This window comes from Triplophysa dalaica, chromosome 11, assembly GCF_015846415.1.
Source record: "Triplophysa dalaica isolate WHDGS20190420 chromosome 11, ASM1584641v1, whole genome shotgun sequence".
Lineage (NCBI taxonomy): Eukaryota > Metazoa > Chordata > Actinopteri > Cypriniformes > Nemacheilidae > Triplophysa > Triplophysa dalaica.
In genome coordinates this window covers 6,724,162-6,742,700 of record NC_079552.1, presented here as the reverse complement: position 1 = coordinate 6,742,700, position 18,539 = coordinate 6,724,162, and the positions used below count along the sequence as shown (strand labels likewise).

General features: G+C 37.6%; 1 protein-coding gene across 2 annotated transcripts in view; it reads left to right on the top strand.

Annotated features, from left to right (window-relative positions):
* The window catches only part of macrod2 (mono-ADP ribosylhydrolase 2), a 473,143-nt gene that overhangs the window by 346,886 nt on the left and 107,718 nt on the right, over positions 1-18,539 (top strand). For both annotated transcript variants that reach the window (XM_056760614.1, XM_056760615.1), the window contains exons 7-8: positions 9,041-9,071; positions 16,686-16,759. In XM_056760614.1, the coding sequence (XP_056616592.1) occupies positions 9,041-9,071; positions 16,686-16,759 (105 nt within the window). The remainder of the gene's footprint in view (positions 1-9,040; positions 9,072-16,685; positions 16,760-18,539) is intronic.

The following is an 18,539-nucleotide window of genomic DNA, read 5'->3' as shown; positions in this document are numbered from 1 at the left end:
AAATTACTCACAAATGTAGGTATACTATCAGATGTTCAAGCAAACACATGTGCATACTTGTATGAAATCCATATATATCTTTTGTTATAAATGCATGCATATACATTTGTGAATAACTTGCATATACATGTAAACTTCATGCACAACTTCAAACTTGCGTATACATATAAACGCGATACATGTTTATACTGTATACATCTATAAACATTTGCATAAACATATAAACTTGTTCCATGCTTATACACCTTTGAATCACTCACACGAACTGGATGCATGCAGCGTCACTTATAAAACATGCGTGCACAAATACTTAACAATAACTCGTCTTTTGTTTCTATAAATCTGCAAGTGATTCTTATGTGTACGGTTTATGAATTTGTGGGTAGATGTTTAAAAAATTTAGGGTACAGTTTACTAAATCGAGGGCACAGATTTGGGTTACAGTTAACTAAATCCGTGAGCATGATTTGGTAATCAGGGAACAGTTTTAACATGCGAGTACAGTTCTTAATCTGATGGGACGAATTACAAAACAGTTATCAGAGATTTTCGGATCTTTTTCTTTTGTATGCTTGTGTGAGTGATTTAATGGTGTATACGCAAGCATCATGTTTCTATGTACGTATATACGAATGTCTATATGCATGTACTAAGTTTTGATATATATGCCAGTGTCTATAGGTGTATATGTGCATGAAGTTAGCATGCATTTGCAAGTTATAGTATGTTAGTATGCACATGTTTTATAAATGTATTTATTAGCGAAGATTGATTTAATCCCTTTATGGCGCCTCATAAAGAAGTTTTTGTTTTTGACATACTCTAATTGTTCAATCTTCTAGATAAAGGATATTATACATAAACATATGTCATGTGCTCAAACGTAACTTCCGGTAGACCTCCACAACGTTCAATAACTGTTTAGTAGTTTACATGTAATTAGATTCAATATTAGAGTAATATTCATATACATTAAATACAAAATAAATTGTTATGTTATAACTAAACACGGACCAGAAGTTAACTTATGGCCAATCGTGTGTCCAGTGAATCCGTCTATATTAAGAAAAGACTTTAAAAGAATGTGTGACATCAATATCCAACACAACCTGATGTAACTTTTTCCTCATTTCCGAAGACATTCTAGTGTTTTCAGAATAAGCCCAAGTCACGTCCTCCACATATAGGTAATGTTTTTGTGAGCGCTACTGTACATGCATTTCCTCAGGCCATTTCACCCCTTTGTCTCTCGGTTCTTTCTCCGATTCCCATTTTAACAGCTTTCCCTTAAAGCCCTTATTCGAATGCCATCCTCAATTTATAATGTCATAGCTCTCATGATAAATACAATAAAACATTTAATAAGACCATTAGCTACATGTCAGAGTAAAGATCTTAATCAATGTAAAGTTCAGGGCTTTAAAGGAATTGATCTGGACGTTTTGTAATGAGAGGGAGATTGTGCGGTGGATAGAGCAGAATGGCTTCTATTATTCTGCCTGTCAGGGTGACGTGTCGTCTCCGGGGCCCTGCTGATAAACATGGCGGAGTGCTCTGCAGACCAGCCTTCATCTGCCAGCACAAACAAAGCAAACGGGATGATACATTTTTCTGGTGCTGACTTGGTACTGGAGGTTGAGCTGCGAAATGGAGGTGGTGAACGGAATTAAAGTGACATATTGGTGTGTTTTGCGAGAAGTGCTTCCTGTCTGTTTGTTTCGCTGGTAACGTCTCACTTGAGACGTTCGCTGCTGTGCGTTTTCGGGGTAGAGAGATTTACTGCATATATTTTCCTCCCGTTCCTCCGATGGTACAGTACTATATCATTCAGAATTGTTCCCGAGGTTCTCGTGCTCGAAGGCCAAAGAAAGGGGATTTTGGTTTGGTGTTCGCTGTACTGTCCACTATCTCTGGTCCTTTATCCCCGGAAAGCACATTTGAATTGTGATCTCATTTCACGATAAGTTTATTTCCGTTCCGTGCACCTTGTGATGTACTGCAGTGTGGTAATGGGACTATCGAAGTAGCCGTGAGAGTTTACTTCTCTTTTTCACACAACCTCTTGCAGTTGTTTAGAGGATATCGAACTCTTCTGTTCGACTGCTTGAAGGAGCAGCAGTTGGTCAGCCATAAAAGCAGTGATTGAGTGTTAATCAAGATCAATGCACCAGCTGCTCTTTCAGTTACTGTTACGGCCACTCCCCTGGTGTTTCTATCATGGAGTGTGTCCATTATATAGAAATGCTATAGATAATGGCCGTGATTGTGATGTCATGATCTTCAGAGCCTTTTAAACCAGCTGAGAAAGGTCTTTGGGTTCACTTGTAGGTGGTTCTGGGTTAGAACTAAACTTTGTATGCAGCGTCTGGCTTATTTTACTAGGGACATAGGGTTCAACTGGTCATCTGCACTTCTCTCTTGAAATCTTGACCAACAATGTAACCCTTTATGTGAATACCCAGCTCATAGTCATTTTAGTGATTTGCTTTTGTGATTTAATGTTTACTTATTTATTCAGCATAAAATCATAACCTTTATATCTTGACAATGAATTGAGTAATGCCATGTCAGAGTATAAATCAATGTTTTGGACTCCTGGAATATACAGTATTTGTGCAAGTAATGTCAATAAAATCATTAGTTTCAGTATTTAAAATATAGTTTTATTGTTTATAGCGATAAAGACAAATTGACAAATTTTGGGCTATGGCTATTTTAAGGCTTTTGATCTTATAATTGACACTTTAGCCCAGATTTCACAGACAGGGTCACCAATGTTTACACATGAAAACATTCATAAATTCGGCCTGTCCTGAAAAAGTGCACTGTCCCTTTAATCATTGGATTAGAGCATTGCATAATGTCTGGCAATAACTTACAGTATTAAATAGTTAACCCAGAAATGATGCCCATTGACTTGACCATAGTCATTTTTATTCCTACTATGGAAAGTCAATAGGGACCCTTTTTTGGGTGAACTATTCCTTTAATAAAAGGTATTATGAAGTAAAATCTTTATTTAACTGTAGGTGTATGCTTAATTAATCTGATCTTATGGCATTTGTAATTATTTTAAGAGATGAGTAATTTGTTTAAATTTATATGATGTGAATCATACAAAAAAGTAACAATTATTAGAAGAAGTTGAACTTGAAGGTCTTGTTGAGTCAGTACATAAGTATTTTTACTCTGTACTTTATCAGAAGTAAAGTTTTTACTCTTTCAGAGTTTTTACTTCAGAAAAATGCAATTCACTGCATTACAAAGCACATGTCCTTCTTTTTACTTTTAGTACTCACAGTACAGTATGTACATACAAAATCTAGTACTTTCTTATTTTTACTCAAGTATTTTTTGTTCTGAAGTAGTAAGTTTTAAAAACCTAAGTAAAAATAATATGTATTAATCAAATGCAATGTAAAACGTATGATTTATGTTTTATAATGTTGTCAAGTAAAACTTTTCCAAAGTAAATATATTTTGATAAAGTTCAGATGTTTCAAAATGTACTTAATAGTAAAACGTACTGTCGACCACTGGCCCCAACCCTAAAAAACAACATTTCTCTCCACTCTTATGTCCAGTTGTACAGATAGACTTTACCTAGAATCCCAGTGCACGTCATAGCTTAGCGATCCAAATGGCTTTGTTACCTAAATGGTTACACTTAAATAAACTTGAAGATTTACTTTAAGATTTCACTTCTAAAGTGGAAATTTCCCTCATTGAACAGATGACCCGGAGGTGTGCGTGTGAATAAAGGGTCTGTTGGAAGTTGTATCAGTGGTTCATCTGTACCAGTTTGGTTCCATCTCTAATCAAACACACCTGTATCAGCTGATCAAGTTCTTTTGGGGTCATTTGCAGGCACACATGCTGATGCTTGGTAAGGACTAGACTTTGTACAGTATGTAGAATATGATTTATTTTTTGTTTGAGTTGGGTTGGTCAAGTATTCATCTGACAGATTAGTTAGAGCTTAAATTGTGTAGATTTTTTAACACTATTCTTAAGTGGCTGTAACTGTCGGACTACAGTTTAAGCAGTTGATTGTTGCCCTTTCTGTAGGTCATGCAAAATGTAATGAAGTATATTTGTTTTAGGGATTTTTTTAAGATGCAATCTGTGATTTATGCCTCTAAATTGGCATCAAAAATATTGTCATAAAATTACCAGTTACATACTGATCTTAAGTAGGTTGAAGTCAAATACTGTTAAACTGACATTATGCATGAAATCCTAGTATAGTAAGGGTTTTGTATTGTACTTTTCCTAATAACTGATTAGGTATATTTTTATATGGATTGCAGCTTTAAAGAGATAGTTCACCCTCAAATGAAATTCTGTCATCATCTGCCATCAAATTCTGCACAATGACTTGCATTGTTTTAGTGTCAATACAGTTGAAGTGATTGGGTACCGCCGTTGTACATCCATAACTCCTGTCATCCACGTAAGCATATAGCGAGTGCATCTCACTAAATGGGAACTGTTGACACATGTTCAAACAGCGCACAGCTGTACATTCAATTAAGTGCTGCTCTTAAACCTGGTGGGAGTTCCAGCGAAGAAGGTACGTCCATTATAAATAACAATAATAATAAGTTAATGAACAACCGATAGAACACGAGCAGACATGATTGATTAGGGACGAACGATTGTAGTAGAAGTGTTTCCCCAGTGACCAATTTCCACACCACTGCAAGCAAATGAAACAACGGCAGAAGCAAGCAAGGCCTTAAGCCTGATTCAGTCCTAATGAACTGACGGATAAGAAATAATCATCCACACACAGAATCATAAGTCACGGCAGAAGAGTAATAATGTCAACCTTGTTAATTAAAGTACCGCTTGTTTATATGCAACATTTATATCAAAGTTATTTTGGTGGTCATTGTTGAAGGGGTGTAACTGTGTCAAGCTAAGTCAGCGACTGACTTCTGGCTGTTGTGTTGTGCAGCCGGCGTTATGAAGTTGTTATCACCTTTACACCTTACTTTTGCTTAGTCAGACACACCAGCAGAGTGTGTGTGTGTTTTTAGAAGCTGAGATGAGAGGGAGATAATGATGCTTAAGACTAAATCTCAGGCTAAAGAGGTTTAGAGATTGAAAGCAGTCAAGCATGTTATGGTTATTCATTTCCAACCGTATTGATCATGTAGGGTGAATGGATGTGGATGTTCCTTTATGTATTTGGTTTCTCATGATATCTGTTTTTTAATCGAGCCAGAAATTCAAAGGATATGTTGTGTGGTCTGTGTCTATACTGCTAGGGGCCAAGTGTAGAAACAAATTAGGATTTAATTGAAAATTGATGAATTGATTTTGCTGGATGTTTTTGAAAGAGGACCCTTCGGGATGATAATGTTTAGAATTGCATTAGATTACATTTGAATGCCTATTATAATTAGACGTAAAATACAAAACTCACAATCTTCAATATAAAACATAGCCAATGCGTATCGCATTATAATTGGAATGTTAACAACCAATCTTACCACCATAATTTAAAGTGTATTTCTTAATAAAATTGGATTTAACAAGAATATACATTGAGAAATGAAATATCGTCTCACTTTCTTTTTAAGTGGCTTCAGTAGCACAAAATAACAGCTCACGAAATAAACTCCAACAACCTAGACAGTTACAGTATACTATATTGTGAAGTTGTTGTTTTTCTGTCATGATCACGTCTTTATTTGATGCCCACAGAGGCTCAGTTTTGTGTGCTTACATTGCGTTGCGCTCTAAAAATGGCGCGTCCTCACGACTCATCACCTGGATTTTGAGCCAGAGCGAGATGTACACCTGGAAAGGTCAAAGCCTTACTGAACGACTCGGCTGAAATATTGATCGTGACAACCAGAGCCCTGACACGAAACTGTAAAATAATAAACAACCAAACAAAGCTCCCTCCACTCTGAGAAAAGCAGAAGGAAAGTGCCAAACACGAGGACGAAATGCGCAAACACGTCCAGGTGATGCGTGTATGCGCTGGATAACGTTACGTTATGTGCAGTGCGGTTTTGATGTTTTAATTGCAACAGTAAGTTACGGTTTGTAATCAGAGGTACACAGCTCGGCGGGAGCCTCATCTGTTACTCATTGAAAAGCCCAACTGCCTTTGATTTGTACAGCTGTCACCTGAAATTATGTTGCCATTGTTTTCTTGTTTTTGTTTTTCCCGTAATATTCCGATAACAGGACTTTTATTGCAATTACGCTCCTTTGTCTTAAAAATCTCGCAGTAACGAAACCTCATTTGATATGGAAATACCTGCTTTTAGCACTTCAAACATTTTTAAAACAAAGCCTTATTAGCAGCCTTTGGAGTGTCACTAAACAGCGTCTCTCATGCGGTCAGAGCGACAGCGCAATTCTCGCCTTTTTAACACTCGCTTTATTGTCGAGTACTATTCTTATCTGCATCCAAACAAACGGTAGCGTGAGGAAACGATAGGGAAATTTGCATTTGTCATAATGCAGCGTTAATGCAGCGGTCACACTTTTTTTGTGATAAATGCTACGCTGAAACATAGATTCAGCTGGTTTGGGGAGACAAATGAGAGCTTTGAATAAATATCTTCGCTTTACTGTTTATTAATACACTTAAAATGATGAATGTGGAATGGGCGCAGAGAACGCAGTCATGTGGAGAAATGATGGTTCCCGCAGCCCTAAACCTGCACTTGAGTAATACATCTGGTGCAAAGTGCCGCAAAGCCAGACCTATTACAGTATGGTAAGTTTTTAATCTTTTAAAAAATATGGCCATAAATATCCGAGTCGTTCTGTTTGTGTGAGTTGCTCTGGTCTGTTTTGTGCCACATAAGAAAGTCGCGTTCACGCCCCTGTTATGTTTAAAGAAAATACTGACACAAACTCCTTAAATGAACATGTTTTAGTTTTTAACCCCCGAAAAAATGGGTTTTATTCTTCATTGTTTAATGTTAGAAGTTATGTGAATTATGCGTTAATAATCTACCATACTTTTATTTTTACCTTTTTGATTTGGGACGAAAAAGAATTTAAGGTCCAGTGTATGAAATTCAGCGGCATACTCCACCCCTCACTTTCAAAGCAGTACGGCGGCTGGCACAGCATTAAGATGTTGTTACGTCTTTGCGTCTTTGCCAAATAAGATAACATATTTACACACTCCGTAGAGCAGTTTGTCCATTTAGGGCTTCTGTAGAAACAACATGGTGAATTCTATGCAAAGGGACTTGCGGTGTATGTAGAAAGAAATATCTCATTGTTAGGTAATAAAAACATAACACTTCATTGTGTATTGTCTTTATAAACAAACACAGTCATGTACACTCACCTAAAGGATTATTAGGAACACCTGTTCAATTTCTCATTAATGCAATTATGGTGGTGGTGTAATGGTGTGGGGGATGTTTTCTTGGCACACTTTAGGCCCCTTAGTGCCAATTGGGCATCGTTTAAATGCCACGGCCTACCTGAGCATTGTTTCTGACCATGTCCATCCCTTTATGACCACCATGTACCCATCCTCTGATGGCTACATCCAGCAGGATAATGCACCATGTCACAAAGCTCGAATCATTTCAAATTGGTTTCTTGAACATGACAATGAGTTCACTGTACTAAAATGGCCCCCACAGTCACCAGATCTCAACCCAATAGAGCATCTTTGGGATGTGGTGGAACGGGAGCTTCGTGCATCCCACAAATCTCCATCAACTGCAAGATGCTATCCTATCAATATGGGCCAACATTTCTAAAGAATGCTTTCAGCACCTTGTTGAATCAATGCCATGTAGAATTAAGGCAGTTCTGAAGGCGAAAGGGGGTCAAACACAGTATAAGTATGGTGTTCCTAATAATCCTTTAGGTGAGTGTATATTATATTACATTTCTGTCAATAGATCCTCCAAAGAACTACACACTGGATCTTTAAGAGTTAATGAAAATGGAAATCTTTTAGAGAGGCGCTCCCTGTTGAGTTTAGAAAGTTTGCCAAGAAAACTGTTGATTTCTTGGGAGCCCAGGTGTTTGTGAGCATTAATTTAGTCAATCAAGTGTCAAATGCAGGATTTTGGGATTTTCTGGTCACCTGGACTGTCAACACATCAAAAATGCTTCATTCTGCCTGTTATGTTCAGTTTGTAACTTTCCTCAGAACTCAACTTTATTTATTCATTTTTTTTGCTTTTCTTTTTGCTGTAGACAGCATCATCATAACAAAGCAAAAGAATTCCCAGCTACATGTCATTCCAGCCTAAGGTTTACTTTTCTGAAAGAACTATGACATCATAATGCTCAGCCTCATGATCGGATCAATTATAATTTCCTGGAATATTGAATTACTAGGCACATTTTTTGCAGCCAGCATGCTTACATCAGACTGATGTATATTTCCTATAGGCCTTCTCTCCTCCAGCTACTCTATGTGTCCCTTAATGAACTGTCAGATTAATGAGATCAACACCGCATGACAGGCAGAATGCTGCTTTTGAAATCTCTCGCTAGGGAAAGTAAATTGAAATGGAGTTTTACACCGCCTGCATGTCAAAAGCAGATGTCAAAGCCTAAAGGTGGGAAAACCGCTGTTATGTTTTATTATATATGACAATGTGTGTTGTCTTAAATGGAATTACTTGAGCGTAATGTCATCATGTCATGTTGGGCCAAACTAATGCTCCAACAACAAATCTCAACCCCAACAGGAAGAACCTTGTATTTCCATTTCTTTAAAGCCTGTTTCTGATTTTGTATATCCTTGCACAATTTATTTGCTGTTTTTAAGCTTTTTAAGTTTTTTCATAAATATTTGATGCTTAGTCTGCATTAGTAATTATCCCCACTGGCTATCTCTGAAATATTCCTAATTCAATAAACGTCAAGTTGCTTTGAATCTCATACTTCATGTGACTTCCATTTGCATAACTTTTAAAAACATGTTTCCCTCTCTGACTGGTTAAGGGTCAGAATTTATGTCAGCAGGTGCTTGAAATGCTTGTTACATGCCCAATTTGAACAGCTTTTAAAATTATTTTTCTTTCTATTTCAGGCCTTCCCATGCATATCTACAGGAATATATGGTAAGAAAAATGTATTTCTCCTTCAAACCTATTTGAATCTTTTTGCGTACATCAGTGTGTGCATACAGACTCATGCTGTGCCGTAGGTGCATGTTAGACTATAAGCGCATGCATGTTCAATGTGTGTGTGTGGTTAAAGGATGAAAGAGCCGACCATGAACAAATAACCTCCCTCCAATACATACTCAAAAATCCTTTTATGCCTCAACTTCCTTCCTGCATTGCTTTCATTCTCAAAATTGCCTCTCCTTTTCATGTTACTAGACAGCAGTATGCGTTTAAGTGTGTTTCCTTTGAAATATGTGTCATCGTATGTGTGAGTGATATAGAGATATAAATGCAAGTCAATGCGTAAGCTCTTGGCACTTCAGACAGACGTGCCTTCATCGCACCCGTCTGTATCCACAATAAACCTTTATTTCATAGATAGTCAGCTCTCTCCGCAATGTAAAGACTGCGTAATTATTCAGATCATTACAGAAACAGAAAGTGTTTACACTTGAATAACAGAAATAGTGTACTTACACATCATGATCAAAGAGATAATAACCTTGAACATTTCCTTCAACACATTCACCCTGCAAACCTGATGCTGGCGATTTTATTTGAATTGGTCAGATAGACAGAAGAATAAATTTGTGTTTAGAAGGAAATATAAAGTCTTCCCTTATACAGTTTCAATGCTGTAATTTTTATGTTTTGATAAGAAAAATGAACATTTTAAAGAGTTACAAAGCTCTTCCCATAAAGTTGTGATGGTCTATAACATCCTCAATCTCATTTTACCTTACTTTCATTTACTTTCATTTACTTTCATTTTATTTTATTTTTTAATATTTTTATTTTTTTATTTTTTTATTTTTTTACTTTACTTCACTTTACTTGACTTTACTTGACTTTACTTGACTTTACTTTACTTTACTTTACTTTACTTTTTATTTTAATTTTAATTTTAATTTTAATTTTAAATTTTAATTTTATTTTTAATATTATTTTAAATTTTAATTTTAATTTTAATTTTAATTTTAATTTTAATTTTAATTTTAATTTTAACTTTAACTTTAACTTTAACTTTAACTTTAACTTTAACTTTAACTCTAACTTTAACTTTAACTTTAATTCACTTTTGAAGGCTACTGTGGCAGTCAAAGAAATAGTTCAACCAAAAGTTTTTTTTTAATCATTTACTCACCCTCTTGTGTAAACTTTATTTTGAAGAACACAAATTAAGATATTGAGAAGAACTTTTCTAACGAACACAGGCCCCCATTGACTTCCATTAAATGGGTACATAACCATTGAGACATTTCTCAAAATATCGTATTTTATGTTTCACAGAGGAAAAAGTCAGATTTTGATCCACGTAAGAATAAATGACCTTCGACATAGTTTTCATGTTTTGGTGTACAGAGCGTTGTAGCCTACTTGTAGCAGCAAAGTACATAGCCCCGGCCACCAGATTATCTGACCACATATGTCCTGATCGAACATGTAGTGCTGTCACTCACAACCAATTTGAGCGGACACCCCATCTCTCTTTCCCACTGCATCATGGGAGCTGAGGTCCAGGCTGACTGATGATGGGGGTACATAGGCTGGGGTGTAACAGGGCTGTTCGGTGGGGTTGGAAACGTGGACGGCAGGCAGGTAGAAAAATGAGGCCTCACTCTCGGCTGACAGTCTAATCCCTCAGCCCACACCATTAGCGCAGGTAGAGTTTTCACACACATGGTGCATCAGAGGAGATGCCACCCATAAACAAACTGGCGTCTGCCGCCAGCAGAGGGGTTGGATGGTATGATAGAGGTTATTAAGTCCGACGTTCATAGCCTATCAATCAGTGCCACCAGAGACGGGTTAAAACTGCTTATTTCTTCTTACAGGGGATGGGAAAGAAGTAGTGGATCTATCAGTGTCTTACATAGTGCGGACAGAGTAAAAGCAAAGAGATGGGGAGGAGAGGTTCCTTGACTCTGTATCTGTCATGTGCTTGTTTGGAGATTCGTTCTAGTTTATAGACACTAACACTGTGTCTACACCAGACGTGGGGCGGTGCAATGCAACGCGACAAAAGACAATAAAACCTTTTAGAACCCATTATAATTGTACATTTTGTCCACACTGTACAACAATCTCACAATCCCATTAGAACAAGCAATGTCTCGTGTCGCGCCAGTTGCATCTGGTGTAGACACGGTGTAAAGCACATACTTTTTTTGTGATTTTATAATAGTGTTTCATATTTCTGCTTGAAATACTTCTACAACTACAAGTAAGTTGTTTGTTGGGAGTATGTTTTCAAAACTTTTTATATTTCGATCCTGAACCTTTGCTGTGAATTTGGGGCATCTACTTTTCCAACCAACAGAAGACGAGGTGTTCGGGGGGAATCATTACTTTCAAGCAGTCATTACCATTGCAATTCCATTTGGTGACCCGTCTTGTTGTCTCAGAAAATAACAGACTTCATCTTTAAAGATGCTTGTGAAAACTTGTGTGTCTCAGAAAAGTTTGCATGCAAAAGCTCAGAGGTTAATACCTCCATTATTATTTTATACTACAGAAAAACAGAGTCAAAAAGGAGAGAATTGCAATAACATTCGAAACATTCGGGCACCTTAACAGCCGCCCTCTTATGGTGGTGTCACAATCTGTCACGATACATCCACACCTGCTTTCAGAAAAGCAACAGAGAGAAAATGAATTAGACGCTGGTTCATCTTTCACAGAATTCGAGAGGAGACGAGACGCGCTCTGCGCCTGTGAGGTTTAACCATCCAATGACTCTGTCGGGGAAAGGACAGGGCTGTCTTACATCAAAACGTGTCACTCATTAGATTATTGTCATTTGAAGAGAGGCTTTTATTGCCTCATAATCCAGCTTGATGGGCTGTATTGACTTGAAGCATTCATCACCATATCTAGGTCTACTCGTTGAGGGTTGTGAACACACTGTGATACGGTGTGATTTATTCTTTATCTTTGCTTGGATATGTACCGAGGACACCTTGTTGATGTATTGAGGAGAAAAATAAGTGGAAGTTATGCATTTTACCTGGTTATGCATTATACATAACCGTAAAGTATATTTAAAAATATATTATCAAACAATATTTACAACATTTATGTTAATAAAGAAGAAATATAAAGGCTAAATATTAGCATTTCGAATAACAACAGTAAAAATAACGTCAATCCAAGAGAAAAGGGAAAATGAGGGACGCTAAACATAATAAATCAATACAAGTTCTGACTTAATCTAAACAACTAATCTATTTGTGCAAAGAAAAATAAAGTACGAAAAATATTAATCGCCGAGCACCATATATTTCACTACTCTAAACTTAACGAAAGAAAGATTAGCAAGGGGTGGCGTTCACCTCTTACCTAGGAAGTCACGTGACATCTTCCCTGTCCACAATTCTCTTGAGTACCTAGTACACCTCATAGATGGTGAGGTCAGATTTCAAAGAACGAATGGCATTGAGATTGTCAACAACGTACAACCATTAAAATTTCTTTGATGGTTTCTATATTGTAACTATTGTTTTTTAAACAGTAATGACATTGCTCTATACGTCATACATTCTTTCGCTACATGTCACTTCCTCTTTACCCTCTTCACTCTTGTTGACACTGAGGGTTTTGAACCAGAGGAGGTAATTCAGAAAATGCATCCCAGCGCTGTCCGAGATCAGCAGGGGTCAGTCAGCGGCTTGGGTTCCTCTGTCCATCTATGTAGTGGATTAGGACTGAATCCTTATCTCTTTACCTTGATATCACACAGGTTGCATTCTCAGGATAGCTCTGCATTTAAAGCCAGAGCTTTAGGCTGGTGGGGGGTGGAAGTATAAACACAGGCTTATGGAGGGAATCTTTTCTGAGAGTTGCACATTGATGTGGGGTTATCGTTCCACAAGCAAGGAAAAGCAAATCTTCACATTGGATCAAGGAAAAAGGATGAAGTAACAATCTGTGTTTTACACTTTTGCGCTTTTATCATTGGCAGACACTGCTCGGTGATATTTGGAGGGCTAAGCATATCACAGTTGTTTGAGAAGAGCTTGAATCTACAGCCCCACGGCAACGTGACTTTACTTTTAAGCGTAGTCGTATGCTTGCAGGCTGAATTGAATGTGACGTGAGAGACGGGCTGTGCGCTGTGAAATAAATAGACGAGGCCAAATTTTATAGCGCCGTCCTCGCTGGTTGCACACGACAACAAGTAAGCCCAACGTTGTTCAGTTAGTCATGTCTGAATTGTACGTTTTCATATGGCATTTAGGAAAATGTGTCTTGTGGAGCACTGGTTAATAAATTGGTCAGAGCATTTCACAAATTCAGGCTCGGGTCTTTTGTGTACATTTATTTAGAGTTTAATGGTTATGTCTTTGATACCCAGAACAGTTTGAATGGTTAATGGTTGAAAATTATTTGAAATTCTGTTTTAAATACTCGTTTCAAACTTTGACATTTTTAGATAAACAAACGTAAAAATTGAACTAAAGCGTAATAATCCAATTAGCCATTTGAAAAAAAAAAAAAAAATTGCTAAATGTGTCGGGAACGTTTGGACAGGTGTGGAAATGAAGATTCCTGTGGGTCATTTTAGTTTGTGGGCACCAAAGACGGGGTTTAAGGTCACGGTCTGACATGTCTGGGTCGTCTGTTTGTTTGTCTCCATGAATCTCTCTCTTTTAATCACTTGCCTCTCTCATTTTTCGGTTTCCATTCACACAAAAGAACAGGCTCTATCACTTATCTTCTGCAGTAATTGTTCCTTCTTTTCTTTACCAAGACAACTGTATGTATAATATCAGTATAATATCTCCATGCCCACAATTACTTCAATTTACTGTATCATACATTTCCATCATTAAGGCCCAGATTTACTAAACGGGGCAAAATGACGTGAGAACCCCACAATTTTAAATAATGGCCAACGGGAGTGGAATTTTTTGCGGCTTATACTAACAAGGTGCACATTAAAAACACAGCGCAAATTAGATCAGGGTTTAAGACAAGCTTTTTTGGGGCTGTTTAATAAAGCAGCAAATACCAGAATGAATGATGAACACAATAGTACATTTAAATACTCTCTTCCTAAGTTGCCGTCTGAAGAGGAAACTCCTCAAAATGCATATGCAATAAAGTTGCAAAAACAGCCGTGTCCACACATTTTCGGTGCTAATTTTCACTGCATGTCTTTAGTAAATACCGACAGCAATTTTTTTATGCCAAGAGAGGCGTTTGTGTTGCTGCAAGCTGTTAGTAAATCTGGTCCTAAATCTAAACAACATTCTGTGACTTTTTGTCAATTAGCAGTCCTCTCTATGTTGTATTATGGGCACCTGTTGGCACACATTGTTTGTATCCTATATCCTATTGCACAGTGCATTCTACTGCAGGCAGAAAACAGTGATCTATCTAGCAAATAAAATAGCTGACTAAGATTTCGGACAACAATACAAAATGGCTGACACCCTGTATGGTGCACTCTACTGTAGTTCATCTTTAGCGTTTTCTTCTTTTCTGTTTGTTCACATTAGAAGTAGAGGGAATCTTCTAAAAACAGTCTCCCTGGAGCCCTCATCAGCAGCCTGTACGCTAGTAGACATCCATCAGTGATGACAAAACTTCTGTAGACTGTGCTATATTCAGGCTCCATCATTAACTTTTTGCCGCACCTGTCAATGGCAAGCAAATTTATCTACCAGAAATATGTCAGGGCAACTATAAACTTAAAAATTCTTGTTCCTGCGGCTATTGAAGTCTTTCCCTCCTGGCCCTTGCATATTTGTGTCGTAAACTTAGTATATATAGTTATTATATATAGTTATTTATATAAAATGAAAATATTTTTTATAGTATATACTTTTAAAGCTGTTTAAATCTCTCAAAAATCCTTAATATAAGTTAACTGTCTTAACATTGTTTTAACAAAACTTAAATGTATACCTTTGACGCAAATCAAGGTTTTCTTGTTGCTTCAGATGAATTGCTGATGCTTCTCTGAAGGGATGGTGAGAGGGTATCTTGACGGCATGTGGGGAGCATGTTAAGCTGTCAAATGAAAACATGGCTGATCAGAGAGATCTGTCAATGAGGTCTGACTGTAACACTGACCTTGAGCGAGCCTGTCTCTACAGAACGACAATACACTGATCGCTTTGTTTTCCTCTCACCATCTCACCGTTACTCTTTTTATCCGTTTCTTTCGGTATAATTATTGTCTATGAAGCAGCTGTCCGTTTACATCTGGAACCAAAAAATACCCTGTATATGGGATATGTACATGAGGTCAACTTGATGTCAAAGGTGCATTAGCACATGATGAAAACAATATTTGTATTTGTATGTTTCAAAAATATTTACATATTTCCTTAGTTCAGCTTTAAAGCACTTCAAGACAGAGAAAGCAGGGCAATACTTGCATTACTTCCTTTTTGAGCTCATGTTCTCAAAAAACTTTGCATTTAACATCTTGATCTAAATCAGCACTATTCAGATGGGATTACGGGCTACAATCATTCCTGCTTTTCTCTATGTTCATTTCTAAAAATCTAAAGCTCTGATGGTCCACGGACATTTGGTTTTGTATGTACTTTATTCTTTTCTGTATGGGGATTATTTTTAAGAGAGAAAATAGCTTAATCATGTCTCAGACATAGTGACCCAAGTTTCCATTCTGTCTCCATTCAGCTAGACGGAGAAATCAGTCAGTTCTGCCTCTGAGAAAAAGAGAGAGAGAGTAAAAATAGGGAATGAATAGGGCAGATACTGGCAGGACAGGGCTTATGTCAGATTCCGCTGCCTCCCCTCACATCCACCACATCCCCAAATTATTTAGTGTTGAAAGGCACAGAGGAACGTCAAGAGACACGGATAGCATTTTGTCTGGCTGCCGAGCAGATAGAGAGGTGAAACGGACAGAGAAAACATCTCCTCCGTGTGTTAATTACATCTCCCATCACCCTGGCGTCTGTGCGCTGTGAAGGGTCTTGGGGGTCAGTACCGCAATCGCTGGGCAACAGATGCATTCAGGCTCACCGTCCCCTTCATGGCACTCAGTTGCATTAAATATTAATTTTCTCCAATCAATTTACTCTCGATCAATACGGTGTGTTAACAACGCGACTGGTTTCCCCTCTCGGCACAGGCTCTGGTGATTAATATGCCAGTAAGTGGTGTCGTCTTTAACATTCGATGGTCAATGTGTCATTACTTTCTCATTGTGGTTGCGACCCCGAGCGCCTACCGGTGTAAACGGTCACGTCAAGGCAACTTAATGGATCTGTGAATCTGCGACAAATTGGCGAGCGGTGGTGATAAATATGGCCACATTTGGGGATGTTGGTATGTTAGATAAATACGACGGACCTGATTGTAAAAATAGTGGGCGTCATTTTGGATAGATGAAGCGTGAGAACGTTCGCTCTTGGATTCGTGTGCCTACTCGACAGATTGTTGTCGGTAGTAACTGTCGAAGGTGTGGAAAGAGTTGAGCAGCAATAGCCATATGGTGATGTTTGTGTGAGTCTTAAAGTGTGAGTACATATGCCTGGATTGCTATGTGGCACGAATTCAACACTGAATTCTCGTTCATCTCCACAGGTTTTCCCAACGATCCGGCTGCAGAAATCGCCCTGAAGACCGTGAAAGGCTGGATCGAGAAGAACAAAGATGAGGTAGGAGAGCCATGAGTTTACTAGGCCTCAGATATACGCTTTAACCTACATGCAGTCTGCTCGGTGGACTGATTTTTTTTAAATGCTCAGGAAGCAAAGGAAATGTTCGAACCAGATTCAACACTCCATTTCCCTGATGAAAAATCAATTAAAGCTCACAGCCCTTTCAAGAGGAAAATGTGAAGTGGCAACTGCTCTTTGCAATTGCCATTTTCGTCTTCGACTCTCTGTTTGTGCATCTCAGATGGAATTGAGGCTTGATTCAAATAGCATTTGCTACAAAACATTAATGAAGGGTCTAGTCTTATATCTGAACGGGAAAGTCTAAACCATAAGGGAACATAAGAGGTTTTTTTTGAAAACATGAACGGGGAAATTCCAAATGGCTGACTTGATCAACTATGCGTCTTGTTACCTTTACATGCATTGAATTAGAAAGTGGTTCAACCTCGCTAAGACGTGCACGGTCTGTTGGCAAACATCTATTCGAAGTGGGTGTTGTCCATATGTACCTGTGAATGAAATTTGCCAAAGGGAATTTGTAAATCAATTAAGTTATTATGGTGATGTTTAAAGAGTAAGCGCATTCATGTGTATTGATGTTGACAGCTGGACACCGTGATTAGATGTTTGACTGAAAGGTTTAATAGAGATTGTGCTTTAATAAAATTAGCAAATGACGATTGAACAATTTACACAAGCTTCACGTTGTTCCGCTAGATGAGTCGACTGACATTACTAATGAAATTGACAAAGTTGGTTTTTTTTGCTACAGAGACAGTCATGATGTCAGGGCGCGTTTTCTGTTTATCGGTCATAAAAATATAACCATATTTAATATAATTGAAAACCTAACTTATTATCAGACTTATTATTATTATTATTATTATAAAAATCATTTGAACTGCAGTGTTCCAGACAGAATGAGGTTCAGCGAATAAATACTTGATACCAAAAGTCTTGTTTAGTCTCACTGGACTTAGTGAATAGCAAATGCTCGGCTGTCAGTCATGTAATGCTGACACTTTGTTTATATGGATTGCTGTAATTCACCATTGGACCCAGTAAGACAATCCACCTAAGAATTTGCCATGCGAGTAGTATTTTCCTATTATTTTAATTTGATCAAGCTCATTTTTGGAATCCAGAAGCGTAAAAGTAAAGCAGTGTCAGGGGAACATCTTCTGATCTTGATTAGAATGAACTTCATGGCATGCAAAGTGCAATATCAATTGAATTTCGCGCACTCACACATACCAAAATAAACAAAGCTTTAGCCTCATACCTTCGGGCTTCTGCAAATGATTGCGTAATATTTCTGAGCCGCCCTTTATTGACTGGCCTTTACCTGTGGGAGCAGAGGGCAGTTTAATTTATTGTGATTGTAAGGCCAAAGTAAAGCCTGCGGGTTGATCGTGAACTGAGCAGACTCGAGGATTAATTACTCCCTATTTAACCAGAGAGGACAAAACACATACGTAAATAAGATTTAGTGTTCTGTTGTTATTGTGTTTAGCCAGAATGTTGTTTTATTTGTATCATTATTTATTTCAGATTTGTAAAAATAAAACAGTTCTCTTTTGTTCAGTGAAAGTGGATGGAGACTGTCTGTTAAGCTCCAAAATGAATACAGAAATCACTATAAGTGTATAATAACTGTATTCATCTTGCTTATATACCAAGTCCTCTAAACAAAATGTAGGCATGGCATATATTTGACTCCTTCATTTATAGAAAGTCGCAATCTTGATCAGCTGTGGTTACCGTTAACTCTCATTGT